General features: G+C 54.9%; 2 protein-coding genes across 2 annotated transcripts in view; one reads left to right on the top strand and one right to left on the bottom strand.

Annotated features, from left to right (window-relative positions):
- The window catches only part of GPR37L1 (G protein-coupled receptor 37 like 1), a 9,852-nt gene extending 2,598 nt beyond the window's left edge, over positions 1 to 7,254 (top strand). The window contains exon 2 of the mRNA XM_023187090.3: positions 1,404 to 7,254. Within this exon, the coding sequence (XP_023042858.1) occupies positions 1,404 to 2,219 (816 nt within the window). The 3' untranslated portion in view covers positions 2,220 to 7,254. The remainder of the gene's footprint in view (positions 1 to 1,403) is intronic.
- On the bottom strand, positions 7,070 to 17,769 carry ARL8A (ADP ribosylation factor like GTPase 8A). Its single transcript, XM_023187092.2, has 7 exons — positions 17,459 to 17,769; positions 11,665 to 11,745; positions 11,294 to 11,367; positions 9,370 to 9,463; positions 9,122 to 9,189; positions 8,824 to 8,894; positions 7,070 to 8,181 (listed from the first exon to the last, which is right to left on the bottom strand). Exons 1-7 carry the CDS (start codon positions 17,579 to 17,581, stop codon positions 8,132 to 8,134), a joined length of 561 nt encoding a protein of 186 aa, XP_023042860.1. The 5' UTR covers positions 17,582 to 17,769; the 3' UTR covers positions 7,070 to 8,131.
- Positions 17,770 to 18,790: the final 1,021 nt, after the last annotated feature.

The following is an 18,790-nucleotide window of genomic DNA, read 5'->3' on the forward strand; positions in this document are numbered from 1 at the left end:
GCCCCGCGGAACCCCAGCGGGCAACAGAGTGAGACTCTCAAAAAAAAAAAAAAAAAAAAAAAAAGGAGAGAATGGTGGCGTTTCTACCCAAGCTTGAAGGCTGTGCCTCCACAGGCCCGGGCTCCCCTGCCAAGAGAGGGGGTTGGGGTTCTCACAAAGGACACTTGGTGACCGTGCTAAAAGCCGGGGATTGTGTTCCCCCATCCAGAAGAGAGAAGAATTTGGACAGGACAGGGATCTGAGCACAATCTCTGAGTGTGGCCGAGCAGCATCTGACGGTGCGGGAGGGTCCCCTCTTCCTTCCTGCTCTTTGGCACTCTCCTCCCCTGCCGCCCGGGCTGCTTCCTCTTGGCTCACGGGGTGGTTTTCCATGCGCTTGATGAATAGTGTGTGGGCATGGTGGGCACAGGCTGCTCGGAGGGGGGCCACTTCCCCACACAGCCAGGCCCTGGGCTTCTCTGGACAGGGCCAGGAGCAGGACTCTGTGTGTGTGTGTGTGTGTGTGTGTGTGTGTGTGTGTGTTCGCGCGCGCTCGCACGTAAGCCATGTTCCCCAAGACCATTCATCCCATGCGTGCACGTAATGGGATGTGGGCAGTGGAAGGACCTACAAAGATCCAGAACTTCTATGTCTTCATCTTGGTTCTTCCTTGGAGATGATTTTCCAAAGTCTGCCAGAGAGCAACAGGGTCCGTGGGAGCCAGGCCGTTCATCCCCCAGCCTGAGATGCAAAGAACAAGGGGGAAGGAGGCAGGTGTGTGTGTAAACCTCAGCCCCACCAGTCATCAGCAGTGTAGTCCTGGGCAAGTCACTCTTCCTGCCTGAGCCTGAGCTTTTCCAGCTGTAAGGTGGTTGATTGGGAATGTGATATGTAAAGTTCCTGACCCACAGGAAAAGCTCATTAAATGGAGTTGTTACCATTATTATAATTCATTCCCTTCCTTCCTTCCTTCCTTCCTTCCTTCCTTCCTTCGTTCCTTCCTTCGTTCCTTCTTTCCACAGGGTTTTGCTCTGTCACCCAGGCTGGAGTGCAGTGATGTGATCTTGGCTCACTGCAGCTTCAGCCTTCTAGGCTCAAGCCATCCTCCTAACCTCAGCCTCCCAAGTAGTTGGGACCACAGGTGTGCCTCACCACGACGGGCTATTTTTTTGTATTTTTAGTAGAGACTGGGCTCCATCATGTTGCCCAGGCTGGCCTCGAACTCCTGGGCTCAAGTGATCTGCCTGCCTCGACCTCTCAAAGTGCTGGGATTATAGGTGTGAGCCACCGCACCCAGCCCATTATTATAATTTCTATGCTTATCACTCAATTCATTGTCTAACTGAGCCAGAAGCCAGGTATCCTTCCTTGTCTCCATAGGTTTTGACCAAGTGCTTCTCTCTTCCCTCACATCCTGCCCACAGGTCTCCTCTCTGGGAGTCACCACTTTCAGCCTCTGTGCCCTGGGCATTGACCGCTTCCATGTGGCCACCAGCACCCTGCCCAAGCTGAGGCCCATCGAGCGGTGCCAATCTATCCTGGCCAAGCTGGCTGTCATCTGGGTGGGCTCCATGACGCTGGCCGTGCCCGAGCTCCTGCTGTGGCAGCTGGCACAGGAGCCTGCCCCCACCATGGGCACCCTGGACTCGTGCATCATGAAACCCTCAGCCAGCCTGCCCGAGTCCCTGTACTCACTGGTGATGACCTACCAGAACGCCCGCATGTGGTGGTACTTTGGCTGCTACTTCTGCCTGCCCATCCTCTTCACGGTCACCTGCCAGCTGGTGACGTGGCGGGTGCGAGGCCCTCCGGGGAGGAAGTCGGAGTGCAGGGCCAGCAAGCACGAGCAGTGTGAGAGCCAGCTCAACAGCACCGTGGTGGGCCTGACCGTGGTCTACGCCTTCTGCACCCTCCCAGAGAATGTCTGCAACATTGTGGTGGCCTACCTCTCCACCGAGCTGACCCGCCAGACCCTGGACCTCCTGGGCCTCATCAACCAGTTCTCTGCCTTCTTCAAGGGCGCCATCACCCCGGTACTGCTCCTATGCATCTGCAGGCCGCTGGGCCGGGCCTTCCTGGACTGCTGCTGCTGCTGCTGCTGTGAGGAGTGCGGCGGGGCTTCGGAGGCCTCGGCCGCCAGTGGCTCGGACAACAAGCTCAAGACCGAGGTGTCCTCTTCCATCTACTTCCACAAGCCCAGGGAGTCACCCCCGCTCCTGCCCCTGGGCACACCTTGCTGAGGCTCCAGCAGGGGTGGGGAGGGAGGGAGGGGCCGCCACCCCCGCCGGTGTCTGCTGTTCTTTCCCCATAGGTCTTGCTTTGCTGCCTGTCTTGCTGTGTAGAGATGGACTTGGTTCCCCTTGTCAAGGTTTGGGAATGTCAAAGCCCCCTCCCCACACAGGGCCTTTCCTGTCCCTTGTGGGGCCTTCCAACCCTGTGCTTTCCACTGGTGGGTGGTGATGCTTCTAGGGCCTTAGAACTGCCCAGAAACTCTGAGTCCCAGCAGCTGGGAGCCAGAACTTTGCCTGCCCTCCCTTGGTTACACTTTCTCCTCTTGCTCTGTGCCTTGTAACCTGACCATACTTTAGTTGTGCCCTTCCCAGGCATCATCTTGCCACCCCCAACCTGGAGCCCCATCTTGGAATGGGGGCTCCTTGGGGGCCAGCTCAATGTGGCTCACCACACGCTTCTTTTTCTTTTCTTTTTTTTTTTTTTTTTAAGGCAAAATCTTGCTCTGTTGCCCAGGCTGGAGTACAGTGGCCTGATGTCAGCTCTCTGCAACCTCTGCCTCTTGGGTTCAAGCGATTCTCCTGCCTCAGCCTCCTGAGTAGCTGGGATTACAGGTGTGCACCACCACACCCGGCTGACATTTGTATTTGTAGAAGAGATGGGGTTTCATCATGTTGGCCAGGCTGGTGTTGAACTCCTGACCTCAAGTGATCTGCTTACCTTGGCCTCCCAAAGTGCTGGGATTACAGGTGTGAGCCGCTGCACCCGGCCTCAATACACTCTTCTCTGGACCGAATCTGTCCCAGCCCTGGATGCCTCCTCCTACTGGTGCCTTCTTTTCTTCCAGAGGATTTCTCTCTCCTTCCTCCTCCTTTCTTTGGGATCCCCTGGTTGCCCTATCCCAACCTCCCTGTTAGGTGCTTTCCCATAGGAGGCCCTTCTTGAGAAACAATAAACTAGATACAACTACCCCTACACCCATCCACTTTCTTGTGCCACATTCTGGCAGGGCCCAGATGCACCTGGGCCTTCCTGGCCTGGCAATGCCTAGGGGAATTTCTGCTGACCTGGCCTGGCCTGTGGCTGATGTTCAGAACAGCCCTGTGGCCCTGGGGACTCCAAGGGTTTTATGACTTTTGAGGGACAGAGAGGATGGAGGGCTCGGGGAGCCGGGGGACCTAAGTCCTCATCCTGGTCTAAACCCCGTGCTCCTTGGGAAGTCAAAAGCCTGGAAAATATCTCTTCTGGAGCCCTCGTCTCTGCTATGCCCTCTCTCCACAAAGCCCCCCTTGGAGGGAGGCCAGTGGTCTTTCCTCTGTGAGCCCCAGGACTTCCCAACCTTTGTCACTCTGAGAGCTGCTCTTGTTCAGTTTCTTAGAATGGACTGTTTTGCCTGTAAACGGCCCAGCTGCCTGCCCCGGCCTGCCCCCGCCCAGCCCCCACTGCACCACCCTTCCCACCAGAGCTCCCACTGCCCCTGGCAGACCCTTCATGCAGCTCCTCCTGTGGGGCCTTGCCCTTGAAGTCCCACTTCCCCCAGCCCCACCTCTGGGCCCTTCCAGAGGGCACCATTAGCCTTGTGGGTCCCTGGGAAGCTGGCACAGCATCAACCAGAAGTGATGCCTCAGCCAGGCTACCAATCACTCCCTGCCTGGGAGCTCAGCTTTCCTCAGAACCGCCGCCCCTGTCTGAAGCTCTGTCCTGGGTCCCACCAGACTTCTGCCCACCAGGCCTACCTAGAACATCCACACGGGGCCTCAGGAAGGGTCCTGGGGGCCCAGGGACGGGCAGAGGCAGGGGTTCCGAGCACCCGGGGCTCCATTCTCCTCTGTCCACCCACCCACACTCCTTGGCCTCAGCCTGCCCTGTACCCAAGCTTCCCTCCCCCTCTCCTGGGGATCTTAACGGCCTTGTTCTCTCTCCCTGGCACCCACCCCCAGGGCGGCTGATGCCGCCAAGAGAGAGGGAGGCCGTTGCTAGGTGATGGCGCCGCCATGCGCACACCCTTTGTGCTGGGGAGTGACACCCACCCATTTCTCAGCAGACCTGTTGCCACGGTGACTGAAGCCCCCAGCTCTGTCTGTAGAAACTTCAGATGGCTGGGGGAGCAGGTTGCAGAGCGGACCAAAGGCAGGCCTGTCGCGCTGAAGCTCCTGGGGACCATTTCCTCCACATTTCCCCAACTCCTTCTCCCACCCGCTGCCAGGCCTGGAGGCACCACCAGCTTCCTAAGGGATGCGGGAAGGGGCCTGCTGAACTGAGGTGAAGTCCAGGGCAGGGGAGGCAGACCCCTCAACATCCTGTTTAGGGGTCCTCCTCCACAAAGGGTGCCCTCCGCCTCTTCCTCCTGCTGGTTGGTCGACTCAGAGATGAAGGGGGAGAGATCGTGGCTCCGAGGCTCTGCCACTGCCACCTCCCAGGCCTGCCAACGTGAATGGCTTGCAGAATCAGTCAGCAGGCCAGCGGTCTTGGGAAAGAGCCACTGTCCCCGCAGCCTGGGCCAGCTGGGGGAACAATGTAGGGTTTGTTGCTTAGGGGTCCTAGGCTTGCGGGGGGGGTTGGCACATGGTGGGCGGTGGACTTGAGCTGGGATGCTCTGAGATGCCACTAACACGCTCGCTCACCCAAGGGCAGACTTCAGACCAGCCCTCAGATCCTGATGCCAGGTTACGGGGGTTAGGGGAGCCTGAAATCCACTGCGTCTCCCTGCTCCACTTGGGAGTCACCTTCTCATCACTTATCCTGGAACCTGAGTGCAATTACTTAAACCCCGTCTCAGCTTCCTCATCTGCAAAATAGGAATAATCGTCCTTCACAGAGGAGTCTCATTTAATGAGACAAGATACATAAAGCACTTTGCATGGTGCCCCAAACTTTTTATTCCTTCCTCCCCTTTGGGAATTCAGTTCTCCAGTGTGATGGAGCAGGCTTGGCCAGGGGATTCTTAAATGCATCCAGCTTTTGGCATCAAAGGGCCCCAAACATGACAAATCACCTATACTCATGGTCTGTTCCCCGTTCAACTTTAATAGGTTGTGTGTGTGTGTTTTTTTTTTTTTAAGAGTTGGGGTGGTCTTACTATGTTGCCCAGGCTGGCTTTGAACTCCTGGGCTCAAGCAGTCCTCCTGCCTCAGCCTCCTGAGTAGCTGGGACTACAGGTGTGTACCACCATGCCTGGGTGAACACTTTTTTTTGACAGGAGCTCACTGTGTCACTCAAGCTGAGTGCTGTGGTGTGATCACAGCTCATTGCAGCCTCTGCTTCCTGGGCTCACCCAATTCTCCTGCCTCAGCTTCCTGAGTAGCTGGGACTACAGGTGTGCACTACCACGCCTGGCTAATTTTTGATTATTTGTAGGCATAGGGTCTCACTATTTTGTCCAGGCTGGTCTCAAACTCCCGGACTCAAGTGATTCTCCTACCTTGGGCTCCCAAAGTGCTGGGATTACAGGTATGAACCACTGCACCTGGCCCTCGAACAAATTCTTTAAGTCTTATTAGTACCTGCTGCATGCCGGCACTCCGGAAGGAGGATGCTCGCTTGCTTCCTGGTAACCAGCTCTCTTATCTCAAACCTCAGTCCTCACTGAGGGTCACAGGATCTAGAAAGGCACCTCGGCCTGGAAACAGCCCCAGATGAGTGAGATTGCTGGTCCTCTCCCAGGATCCCAGGCCCAGGGCAAACCCAGACATGCTTACAGCCAGGAGAGGGCAGGGGGCAGAGCCCTGGCCCCCCTTCAACCTCCTTAGCCAGGAGGGCATGTCCCATTTTCCTTAGGAGTTGGGAGTTACCCTAGAATCACTTAGCTTCAGATGCCAAATTCCATCCACATTCTTTCCTCCAACTCTCCAGCAGTGGGGAACTGCCTCTCCAGGCAGGGCACTGCTCTGACAGGTCTGATGACTGCCTCCAGGAGGAAGCTCTGGGCACCAATGAAGGTGAGGGGCTGGGGGGCCTAGGACGAGGAGTCAAGATCCCCACTCCTAGGACTACGGGACAATTTGGCTCCTTTTTCCTGTGTGGGAGGGGTGAGAAGGGCTGGGGTGTTCTGCAGGGGCCTGCTCCATTTTCCAGGGTGAAGGAGAGGCCGAGGGAGGTGGAGCGGAAGGAGGTGGGGCTTACTGTGAAACTGGGTCAAGATGGCCTCGGATTTGAGCAGGCAGGGCCACCAGGCTCCGAGGCAGCAGCTGTGAGCAGTGCCGAGGGAGGACCAGTCTGACGGTGAACGGTGAGGTGGGTGGGGGCCGGCTAGAATCAGGCAGAGGAGCAGAGGAGCGAGGGCATGCCTCTTACCAGGAAACCCATAGCATTGGCACTAACTGAGAGGCAGCAAAGGCGGTGACACTCCTCCAGGCTCTGTGGACCCAGCCCTACCCCTGGAGCAGAGTTAACTGGTTCTGGGGTAGGAAACGGGGACCAGAGGGACAGGGTTCTGGTTCTGGCTCAACCTTGGCTGCCGGTGAGATCCAGGGCCTGGGAAAGAGGGGCTGAGGCCTGAACTGGGCCTAAGGAGAGCGCAGCTCAGTTGGCACACAAAACAGCACCCAGCCCTGTCCCTTGCCACCTCTACCCAGCCCTGGGCAGTTCCCTCAACAGAGCTTAGCAGCCTCACGTGGCAGCTGCTGGCTCAAAGCTGGGACTACATGAAAGTCTGAAAAGAGAATAAGAAGGAGGTGGCGCAAGAGCCTGGACGCACGTGTGGGAGGCCGTTTTGTGCAGCGCCGTTGTGCTCCCCGGGCGGGCACATGCTCGCGCTCCATGGCTCTGTTGGTGCCCAGTGTGCAGGGGTGTGCTGGTGGCCCTGTGGGCCTGTCGGGCAACCCATGCCAACTGCGGAGAAGTAACCGGCACCATACACCCCCCCAACACAAAACTGGTCATTTATTTTTGTTGTTGTCATTGTTATTAGGAGGCAAAAAAATGTACAGTTACAAGAATCATTTTCCAAACAGAGGTTAAATATGAGCTGAAAAGTGTAAAAAAGGAAGAGGAACATCACTTTACAAATCATTAAATTAAACAAATAAACAAACAGAACCCAAAGAACCAACCCCCCATGCTGAGTTCTCTCCTTGTGCAACTCTGCAAAATGAGAACAGAAAATGAAGTGGGCCGTGGAGGTGGGGGCCCTGGGGAGGGGCGGGAGCTGGGAGCCAGGAGCAGGCAGGAGGGGGCTGCTGGGGCATGGATGCTGGCTTTCTGCCCCGTGCACCTGGTAGTTTCTGGTACCTGGTCGTACCTGGTGGCTCTACCCAGGCTGGGGACCGAGGGGAGGGGCCCCCGGAGGCCCTTGCTAGCCTGTGGGGTTCAAGCACTGCCAGGACAAGCCAGACTGGGCGGTGGAAACACACGGGACAAGGGGGCGGCCACCAGTGCCCAGGCTGGTACCTGCCGCAGGTGCCAGTCTCCCACTCTCCTGATCTGAATTTGCCCCAAGTCCACCTGCGTCTCCCTCCTTTTCTCCAGACTGCCCCCTCCCAGATCCCGAAAGGGATGCCCTGCAGCATCAAATGGTTGATTTTAGTCTTTGCTTAAATTAAAAAATTAAAATATATATACATATATATACTGTACACACAGGACGATAACAGAGAGTGTTGAAAAGGGAGGTACAGGAGTGGGCCGGGGAAAAGCCAGGGGCGGGGGCTGTGGCCCAGGGTTGCTGGGAGGGAGGCAGGGCTGGCTGATGGGACAAAGGTGGGGGGAAGGGTGAGAAGTTAGGGGACCAGAATGGGGGGCGATGTATTTTACAATAAAAACAGGAGTTCAAACCTCAGCAGAACAGGACTCTGGGGTCCCCAGAGGGCCCTCCTCACACTGGGTGAGGAGGGGTGGGCTTAGGGGAACGACGGGGGTGGGCGGGGAGCTCGGCTTCAGGTTTAGATGACGACGGTCCCTGGTCTGAGGGAGAAGGGCTGGAGTCTCAGCTTCTCCGTGACTTTGAGTGTTGAATAAGCCACTGTAGGGTGATGTCTGAGAGGGGAAAAGAGAACAGCTTATAAGGCCTGCAAGCGCTGGCCATGCTCGGGCAGCAGAGGCCTAAGAAACTAAACCTAAGGGTATCAGAAGTCCAGAGATGCCAGGAGGGGTGGCGCACACCTGGAGTCCCAGCTACGTGGGAAGCTCAGGTGGGAGGATTGCTTGAACCCAGGAGTGGAGTTGGAGGCTTCAGTGAGCTATGATCACTCCACAGAACTCCAGCCTGGGTGACAGAGCGAGACACTTTCTCAAAAACAAACAAACAATCAAGAAGTCCAGAGCTGGCAAGCGCCACACGGCCCTGACCAAGTAGTAGCGGAATCCAGGTGCTGGGAAAGAGACAGAGCCACAGCAAGTCAGAGCCAGCAGGGACCTGAGAATCACCGGGTCCAGCCCTGGAATCTTAGAAGTGAGGAGGTGAAGCCCAGAGCAGGGATCGATTTGCCAGAGATCACACAACCACTTGGGGACGAGCTGGGATAGTGCCCAGAATCTGGGCCGCCCGGCTGCCTTTTCTACCCAAGAGCCACAGGGCTTTGGACTTAAAGGAAAGTTGTGGAGTGAGAACCTTTGAGAGCCACTAAAACACCCAGAAATGCCTCTCCCTGCTCCTCCCCTTTCCCCAATCCTACGCACCAATGTTGTCCTTTTCTTTGCAGGAGATGGAGTAGCAGCAGATCTCTCGGTCCTGGATGGCAGATAGATTCCTGGGGGAAACCAGAGTAGAGTCCGCTGAGGCTACGAATGTCCAGGGGGCCTGGGACTAGGGGACAGCAGGGCCTTTTTCTTAAGAGGCTACAATGGGGAGGGTGAGGTGCCTGAAAAGGTGAGCTCTGCTGCCACCGTGTGGCTAATACTAAGAACAGCAGCAAGCCTAGGCTGTTGGTCTGGTGGTTGGGGAATTGGGAGAGCAGAAAGTAATATAACAACTCACATTTTCTCTATCAGCTCCTTCTCATCCAATGCTCCCGGAAGGTCTCGCTTGTTACCCAGGACTAAGACCTATGGAGAAGCGAGGGTGAGGATGAGGTCTAGGGCAGCCGTGCCCCGGCTGTCTGGGTGGTGAGCTGGCCTCCTGGGTCCCGTTTCCTCTCTACACCCCTACTATGCCCGGCTTTTACCTGCCCCCAGTGACTTCCCAGCCGTGCTCCCTCCCCATCCCGCTCCCACAGGTCTGCTGACCGGGATGCCCTGCAGCTGGGGTTTGTCCAGTAGGTTGTGGAGCTCGTTCTTAGAGGCCTCAATCTTCTCCTGGTCAGCAGCATCCACCATGTACCTGGGGAAAGGGGCAGGGTGGGGACAAACATGTTGACACTGCAGGCTGGGGTGGTGAAAGGAAGAGAAGGAGCTGCTGCTTGGAGGCAAAAGCATCTGTTGCAGCTTGGTCACTTCAGGATCCATGGGCTACCTGGCCTGGCTCAAGGCAGGTGCTCTGCGGATGTTTTCTGAGTCCATGGGAGTGAATAGCTGCATGGGAGTGAATAGCTGCGGGGACTCCTGGGGCCTGCCAATAGCCTCCAAGTGCTACTCTGGGGAAGCCGTTACTCGTGGAAAAGCAAGGGCCCTTTGGGATTAGCTGTAAGACCCTCTCAAAGTGACCCACTTACGTTTTCATGGAAAGACTAAATAAGGTTAGAGTGAAAAAAGCAAAGGAAACCTTAGAAGATTTCTTTTAGCAAGATACTTTTTGTTATCAGATTAAAAAGCAACCTATTGTTTATTCTAAATGATCTATTGTTTGGGCATATATATATAAAATAAATTTTATTATTATTATCAATATCATTTTTGAGACGGAGTCTCGCTCTGTTGCCAGGCTGGAGTGCAGTGGTGCAATCTCAGCTCACTGCCACCTCCGCCTGCCAGGTTCAAGCGATTCTCCTGCCTCAACCTCTCAAGTAGCTGGGACTACAGGCGCATGCTGCCATGCACGGCTAATTTTTTCTATTTTCAGTAGAGATGGGGTTTCACCGTGTTAGCCAGGATGGCCTCGATCTCCTGACCTTGTGATCCACCCGCGCTGGGCTCCCAAAGTGCTGGGATTACAGGTGTGAGCCACCGCACCCGGCCTATTAGTTTTTGAGACAGGGTCTCACTCTGTCACCCAGGGTGGAGTGCAGTGGTGCAATTAGAGCTCATTGCAGCCTCAGCTTCCCGGACTCAAGAGATCCTCCCACTTCAGTCGTCTGAGTAGGTGGGACTACAGGTGCGTGCCACCAGGCTCAGCTAATTTTTGTACTTTTGTAGAGATAGGGTTGCGCCATGTTACCCAGGTTGGTTTTGAACTTCTGATCTCAAGTGATCCGCCTGCCTTGGCCTCCCACTGTGCCCTGCCATTTTTCAATGTTTAAAATTTATTTTATTTTATTTTTTTAAAGACAGGATCTTGCTATGTTGCCTAGGCTGGCCTTAAACTCCTGGGCTCAAGCAATCTTCCTGCCTCAGCCTCCCAAGTAGCTGGGATTACAGGTGTGTGGCACCACGCTCAGCCAAAAAAACATTATTTTTAAAAAGCAAGAGAGGGCTGGGTGCAGTGGCTCATGCATGTAATTTGGGAGGCCGAGACGGGCAGATCACCTGAGGTCGGGAGTTCGAGACCAGCCTAACCAATATGGAGAAACCCCATCTCTACGAAAAATACAAAATTAGCCAGGTGTGGTGGAGCATGCCTGTAATCCAGCTACTCAGGAGGCTGAGGTGGGAGAATTGCTTGAACCTGGGAGGCAGGAGGTTGCAGTGAGCCAAGATCATGCCATTGCACTCCAGCCTGGGCAACAAGAGCAAAACTCCATCTCAAAAAAAAAAAAAAAGAATCATTTAATTCACACAAAATTCAAGACAGTGGTGACTTGGGGTTGAGGGGAGGGAGACAGTTAATGAAGGGAACGCACAGGTGTCTGTTTCTTAGATTGGGTAGTGAGCGCTCAGGGCATTTATCCAATAAGAAACGAGCAGCATGCAAAATAAAGGCAGGCCATGGACCGACACTGTGTCATGAACTAAGGATTAGGTCTAATACAACCCTGCGCCTCTGAGGTCCTCGAAGGTAGCAGGGCTAGGGGAGCCAGGTAAGGCTGGAGTCTGGGGATGCCTCCCATGTACTTACACGATGGCGCTCACTCCTCGGCAGTAGCGCTCCCACATGCTGCGAAAACGCGGCTGTCCCCCAATGTCCCAGAGCTGAGCAAGAAGAGGGTGAGATAGCCTCAGTAGTGGGCAGGCCACCAAAACGGTCTCAAATGCCCCCTCCTACTCTGCCCTACTCTCCTCTGCCTCCCCGGCTTTCTCTCCAGTTCTCCCCCTTCTCCACTCCCCTCTCCGTCTACCTTAGAAGTCTTCTACTGTCTTTTCCCAGCTCCTCAACAGGGGGACCCTGGCCTCTGTCCCATTTGAGCTCGCTCCTCCCAGGGGCCTCCGTTGCCCTCCCCAACACACACACACACAGTCCTCTGCACCCCCAAACTTCCGAGCCCTCACCTTGATAGTCACATTCCCTTTGGTGATTTTGCGCATGTTGAAACCCACGGTGGGGATCATGTCCTCGTTGAACTGTCCTGACTGGAAAGAAGACTCAGAATGGGAAACCGTGCAAAAATCGACATGTCCCAGCCACAGACCAAGAGGCTGCAAGAACCATGCAGAGGCCGGGCCAGAGCTTCCTAGGCTTCCCACCGTGGGGTACTCTTGCATGTCCCATGCTTTTAGGCAGGATGGGCTATCACCAACCTATGTGTCCCGCCTACACTCGGGGGTGCCCTGTGAAGAGACCCACTTTTATCAGACAGTCTCAATCTCTTTGCCTAGACTAGGGGAAAATTCTTCCTCAAGTCTAACCTACATCTCTCTGTAGTAACTGATGCTACTTTCTCTCCAGTGGAGAGGAAGAAGAAATTACCTCCCAGGAAGAGAACTTGAGGCAAGTCATGTTCTAACAGTTAAGGAGGATCTCAAGAAAGCAGACGCATTTTCCAACTAAAAAGTCAAACTTTTTGAGGCAGAGCACATTGGTCATCCTGAAAATGCAGTGCACGCCAAGCAATTTCGGGATTATCCATGGTTTGGTTTAATTGTACTGTACTCCTGTTATTGGGAAGAATAACTCACATTCTATATTGTCTACTTACTGATGTATGTGCCTCCTCACTAGAAGGAACACTTCCTGGGAGAGGACCCAGGTTTACAGTAACACCATTAGTAAATGTTTGCTGAATACTGGGGGGTTGACTGTAATTTCATTTTCCAAAATCCATTCTGTATTGTCTCTAAGATTTCTGGATTCTTTTAAACCACCTGCAGGCTTCAAATAAGGCCAGACCCAACTCCCTCTCAGGTCATATCTCCATGTTCACAGGTAGGACACTTCTGCTTATCCCCTGGAAGCAGGCTGAAGAGATGGGGCTCAGCCGGGCGCGGTGGCTCACACCTGTAATCGCAGCACTTTGGGAGACTGAGGGAGTGGATCACGAAGTCAGGAGTACGAGACCAGCATGGCCAACATGGTGAAACCCCGTCTCTACTAAAAATACAAAAAATTAGCTGGGCGTGGTGGCACGTGCCTGTAATCCCAGCTACCTGGGAGGCTGAGGCGGGAGAATCACTTGAACCCAAGAGGCAGAGGTTGCAGTGAGCTGAGATCATGCCATTGCACTCTAGCCTGGGTGACAGAGCAAGACTCTGGCTCAAGAAAAAAAAAAAGAGATGGGGCTCACTCAACTTTGAACCTGAGGGTGATAGCCCTGTTCCTTTTTTTTTTTTTGAGACAGTCTCACTCTATCGCCCAGGCTGGAGTGCAACGATGCAATCTCAGCTCACTGCAGCCTCTGCCTTCTGGGCTCAAGCGAGTCTCCTGCCTCAGCCTCCCCGGTAGCTGAGACCACAGGCATGTACCACTACACCCAGCTAATTTTTGTATTTTTAGTAGAGACAGGGTTTCACCACATTGGCCAGGATAGTCTTGAACTCCTGACCTCAAGTGACCCGCCTACCTGGGCCTCCCAAAGTGCTGGGATTACAGGGGTGAGCCACAGTGCCCAGCCAAGCCCTGTTTCTTTACCATGCCTTTTTCTCCCACCAGCTGGCAGGAATAATTTGCCTTGGGTTACATAAATAAATCAGCGGCCCTGACTATTAGCCAAGATGTAGATGATTGGCTCTTATTTCATGCCTCCAAGTCCACATGAAGACCCCTGATTAGAGTGCTTTGATTCCTCCCCCACCCCCTCTTTTTTTTTTTTGAGACAGAGTCTCACTCTCTTGCCCAGGCAGGAGTGCAGTGGCGGATCTCGGCTCACCATAGCCTCTGCCTCCTAGGTTCAAGCGGTCCTGCCTCAGCCTCCTGAGTAGCTGCAACTACAGGCGTACACCACCACGCCTGGCTAGTTTTTTTTTTTGTATTTTTAGTAGATACAGGGTTTCACCGTGTTGGCCAGGATGGTCTTGATCGATCTCCTGACCTCATGATCTGCCCGCCTCGGCCTCCCACAGTGCTGGGATTATAGGCGTGAGCCACTGCGCCCGGCCCGATTCCCTTTTATCTGCAGGAACCACCCATTCGTCAGGGCCCTAGGGTGATGTAAAAACGGAGTACCCAGGACTGACACCCAATGACAAGGTCCAGCAGCGGTTTCCAACCTGAGGCCCACAGTTGGGCTTCAGAGATCCCCTGAACCCCCTGAAATTGTACACAATCTGTGTGTGTGTGTGCAAAGTTTTGTTTGTATGTACATTTTTCTGGAGAAAGGGTCTCTAACTCCTCTCAGATATCAAAAAAGGTCTGAGAGCCCCAAAGGTAGGAATCACCGAGGAAGAGGAAATGGCTTCTTCTGGCTAAGCAGGGAGAATTAAGTGTGCTGAAATTACCCAAACCCCAGCAGCACGCTGCAGTCTACCCCATCCCTATCCACAGAGTCTGAGGAAGGAGGCCCAGTTCTTGTTTATCTCTCATCCCAGAGGTGCTTGGATAAGAAATTTGAACTTCTCTGGACCTCAGGGTTTCTGAATGTAAAAGTGGGGAGAATGGTTTCGGTCTCTTAGGAACTGTAAATAAGACTCACAACGTGCTTGGAAATGGTTTCTATATAGCATGGAAAACCATCACTGCTCTTTGACAACTAGAAGATCCACAGGTTACCAAGTAAATGAGAAGCCCAGCCTGGCAGAATGTGACCTTGGCAGAGGGGGATGCTAGGAGGGCCTTCAAGGAGCCAGGCTCCCCAGCACCAGTAGGTCCTGTTCAGCTGTGAATTGGAGATAAGGTGGAATCAGATTATGACTTAATTTCGCTGCGAATGCCTCCTTGTCTCACAGCTCTTTATTTAAGGTTGGAAGTAACCTGAAGTCATGCAGCCCAACCTCTTGTCTCAGACTTCAATCCCTTCTGTCCCATCCCCTCTTGGGTCAGTTTCAACTATCAGAAAGTTCTTTATATTCAGTTAAAAATCTGGCTGGACATGGTGGCTCATACCTGTAATCCCAGCACTTTGGGATGCTGAGGCGGGCAGATCACCTGAGGTCAGGAGTTTGAGACCAGCCTGGCCAACATGACAAAACCCCGCTCTACTAAAAATACAAAAATTAGCCAGGCGTGGTGGTGTGTGCCTATAATCCCAGCTACTCTGGAGACTGAGGCAGGAGAATTGCATGAGCCTGGGAGGCGGAGGTTGCAGTGAGCCGAGTTTGCACCACTGTACTCCCAGCCTGGGCGATAGAGTGAGACTCTGTCTCAAAAAAAAAAAAAAAAAAAAGGGAAAAAAAAAGTCTATAATTCCTAGAATGTCCACCCATTGTTCCTAAGTCCCCTTGGGCACTCCAAGACTAGTTATTCCGTAGGATAGTCTTTGACACTTTTAAATATTTGAAAATGTGTTTCCTAGGGCAAAACACCTCCCACTTTTCTAGCATCACAACTTTTTCAGAACTCAAAGGATGTTTTAGGTTCTTTGTTTGTTTTCGGCCTCCCAAATTGCTGGGATTACAGGCGTAAGCCACCACGCCCAGCCGATGTTTTAGGTTCTTAGAAGCATTGTATATAATTTCTTTCCAGCTCATATTAACCTGCTGAGCAGCTAGACACACTAAACTCAATTTCTATTTACAGCTAGACCTCATAGGGTGAGTAGAAAAAACCCAATGCCAAAAGATCTGAGACAAACAGAGGCCAAATGAACAGGCAAAGGTAATTCAGAAATCCAGTGGTAGGCATGGGAACAGAACCCAGGGGTCCCAACTCTTCGTTTCTTACTGGAAGACACTCAACTGTGATTATACACGGGGTGGGCAGAAATGCCAGTGTGGTAGCCCCAGAGGAGCTGAAAATGCTGGAGTGACCAGGACACTGGAATTCCAACTGCAGCCCACACTGGGTGGTTTTCCTTGGGAAGCCTCTTTAAAGAAGGGAATTTAGCTTGCCTGCTCTTTTAGATGTGCCAGCGGAAGTGGCAAATTTAAGATAAAAAAGGGGACCATGTGGGCTGGAGATGGGGGACTTTTCCTGTACATCACAGAAACTCTTGACCCTGGCATGGGAATTTGGGACTCTTGGGTTCTGTTTCTGGTCTGCTATAGTCTCCAACTCTCTGGATACGATGCTGGTCTAGAGGGGGCCCTCCTGTCAAAGGCTCAACTGCAGACCCAGAAACCGAACCCACCTGGGTACCTGTAGATCCCTGTCCCAGAGCACAGCTGTAGTAACACCCTGGGGAATGAGGAGATACCTAGGCCCAGCATTTCTCACACCTAAACTCCTAGAAGCCAAGCCACCTAGGCCTGCAGAGTCAGGCCAGAGTCCAGGTGTTGTATGCCTGCTCTGGGAATCCAAGAGCCTAAGTCAATGCCAACTTTAACCAGAGGGTCTCTGACCCCAAGGGCAGAGCCTAGGCAGACAGAGCCCAGGGGCGTTAGCTCCGAAAATTACTGTGCCAAAACTGCAGCATTGGCCTGAAGATCTTGCCCTGTCAGATCAGGAGACAGGAGACACTGGGTTGAGGAAGGGCAGAGGTCATTTGCAGAGCATGTTTGGGAAAGGAAGCCAGTGTTCATTCGTGTAACCACAGGGTGCCCACCCCTGAGCCTTCCATCTGCCTTCATGCCTCAGGTCCAATGAAGTGACATCCCCTGCCTTCTGGGATGCTGAGCACTGTCGGGGAGGCCCATCTTCTGCAAGGCAGGGCAACAACATGACAGGTGGAGGTACCTAGGCTGGCTGGACACATTCCTCTGCTGACCTATCTCATCAGCATCTTTGGTCACTATCTGGCCAACTCACAGTTGTTGGAAACCTCAGCTTTGGGACTGGGGCCAGGTCCCTGGACAACCCCAGTCCCTGTCCCACACTTCCTCGACCCACAAGCCCTGTCTAGCCTAGCTCTGACAGGCAGGCCGCAGCCATTACTGCAGCCTCAGCTCACACCCATGGAGCTCATCTTCCCCTTTTTTTGAGAGAGATTTTCACTCCTTCCCCACCACTCCCCTGGCACTGAAAGACTCTTACAATCACCCACTTCAGTGTTGACTACCCAAAGCCCTTAGAGCCACTCTCCCAAGGCCCCAGCGGGCAGTGCCCCTGCACCTCATCCTCTCTTGTCGGGAGCACCTCCTCCTGCAACTTCTGAGCCAGTCTCCAAACTCCGGTTACCATGCCATCCTCCCTGGACCCCCCGGGTAGACACTGCGGGTCGGGGAGAGGTTGGGGAGGAGTCTGGGCTTGAGCCAAGGGCCTCAGCTGAGTCCTCTACTCCCGGGGGATACCTCCCCTCCCCCTCAATAGGGCCGGGGCTTCCTCTTCCGGCAAGGAGGGGTTAAGCCCTCTGGGTGGGGCTGGGCTTGCTCAGACCCCGGCCCCAAGCCTCTCGGCCGTCCCGTCCCGTGACCCTCTACCCGCGAGACAGGAAGGCCCGGGCACTTTCGCTCCGTCATGCCCCCTTGCGCGGAGGCTAGGGGGCCCGTCTCAGGCGGCAGCTGGTCCCTCCTGCCTCGAGAGCCCCTCGGTGCCGCCTGCCCCGTGGCACCGGCCCTGTCTGTTAGTCCCCCTTCCCCTGCCCCCAGCCGTGCAGTACCGGCCCGGGTGGGAGAGCGGGTCGCGCGCCGCTCCGGTCCCCCACGGCACGGGCCGTACTAGGCCCCAAGCACTCGGGGCCAGCTCCTCCCCCGCCCGGCGCCCGGCCGTGCCCGGCCATGCCAGGCGGCGACCCCGGCTCAGCAGGGCGCGGCGAGGGCGGGGACAGGCCCGACCCGCGGCCCGCTCCCGGGGACCCCGCACCCGACGCCCTCGTACCGCGATCACATTGACGAAGGTGGTCTTGCCCGAGTACTGAAGCCCGACCAGCGTGAGCTCCATCTCCTCCTTCCAGAATAGGGCCTTGAACCAGTCCAGCAGCTTGTTGAACAAAGCGATCATGGTCGCTGCCGCCGGCCCCGCCCGGTGTCGGGTCCCCGCCGCCCCTCGCTGCCCTCGCGCTGCGGCCCGGAGCGGCCCCTCCCCGGTACGGCCCGGGTCCCGCGGCTCGGTGCGGGCGGAGGCTCGAGCGCGGCGGCCGACAACTCGCTGCCCCGGAATCGGCTCGCCGATGGGTGTGGCTTCAGCGCCCTCCTCCTCCGCCGCCGCCGCCGCCGCCCTGCGCGGCCGGGCCGTGTCCTGCTCGCACCCGAGCGCGCGCTCCTCCCTCGCCGGAGCCAGGGACCAGGGGCCGCACCCGCAGGTGGGGTGAGCAGGGAACCCGCAGGCTTCAGGGGCGGGGGTTGACTGGCAGTTGGCGTCGAGAGGCGCTTAGGAAATGGGGTCTAATTTATTTTAGACCCTGTCCCCCACCGCCGCGCCCTGACTGGCACCCCCTTTCTTAAAGGGTGGTGGGCTCGAGGTGAGTGAGGTCCCGGTTAAGCAGGAGCCTTTCCAGGTTGAAGGAGAGTGTGTCACCCACTCTCCAGGACACGAAGATGAGATCTCTACGACAGGGAGGCAAATGGAGGCTTTTTTGTTCCTGAACCCTTGCCTCTGAGCATCCCTGGGTAGAGTCCCATCCTCTCAAAATGCTCCCAGCGCAGAGGGACAACCGTATTCGGGCCTTTTCATACTCCATCTTGTTTTGTTCACTACAATTTACCCCGACCACTTGTTAGGAAGCCTCTGGCCCCAAGTGAAACGGACGCTTGAAGTTGCTCCCGATTTTCACCAGCATCCCCAAGATACCGAGACAGATACAGTCCTGGCAGGGGGCTTCCAGTGAGGAACATCTGTGACAAAGGAAAATGTTGCCCTGTTTTGGTGAAAAGCAGAGTATTCTTCAAGAGGAGAAGTGATAGTTCTCCTTCTGAAGTGGGTGTGGAGTGCCTGCAAAGATGCCTCACTCCTGCCCCCTTCCTTGCAGGACCCACCCATAGGGCCTGCTCAGGCAGGCTGACAACCCCAGCTGACCATCTGGGTAGGCCCAGGCTTTGGGCAGTCCCCAGCCTCTGCTGGCTGCCCGTTGGGATTTGGTTTTCAAATGTAGTCTTATGTAGTCTATTGTTTTGGTCAAAAGTGGATAAACTATCAATATCAACCATATCTGTCCAATCAACTGGAGTTAGATGACCCCAAATAGTCAAAAAGCTACCAAAGTAGAAGAAT

Source organism: Piliocolobus tephrosceles, chromosome 1 (assembly GCF_002776525.5).
Source record: "Piliocolobus tephrosceles isolate RC106 chromosome 1, ASM277652v3, whole genome shotgun sequence".
Taxonomy (NCBI): domain Eukaryota; kingdom Metazoa; phylum Chordata; class Mammalia; order Primates; family Cercopithecidae; genus Piliocolobus; species Piliocolobus tephrosceles.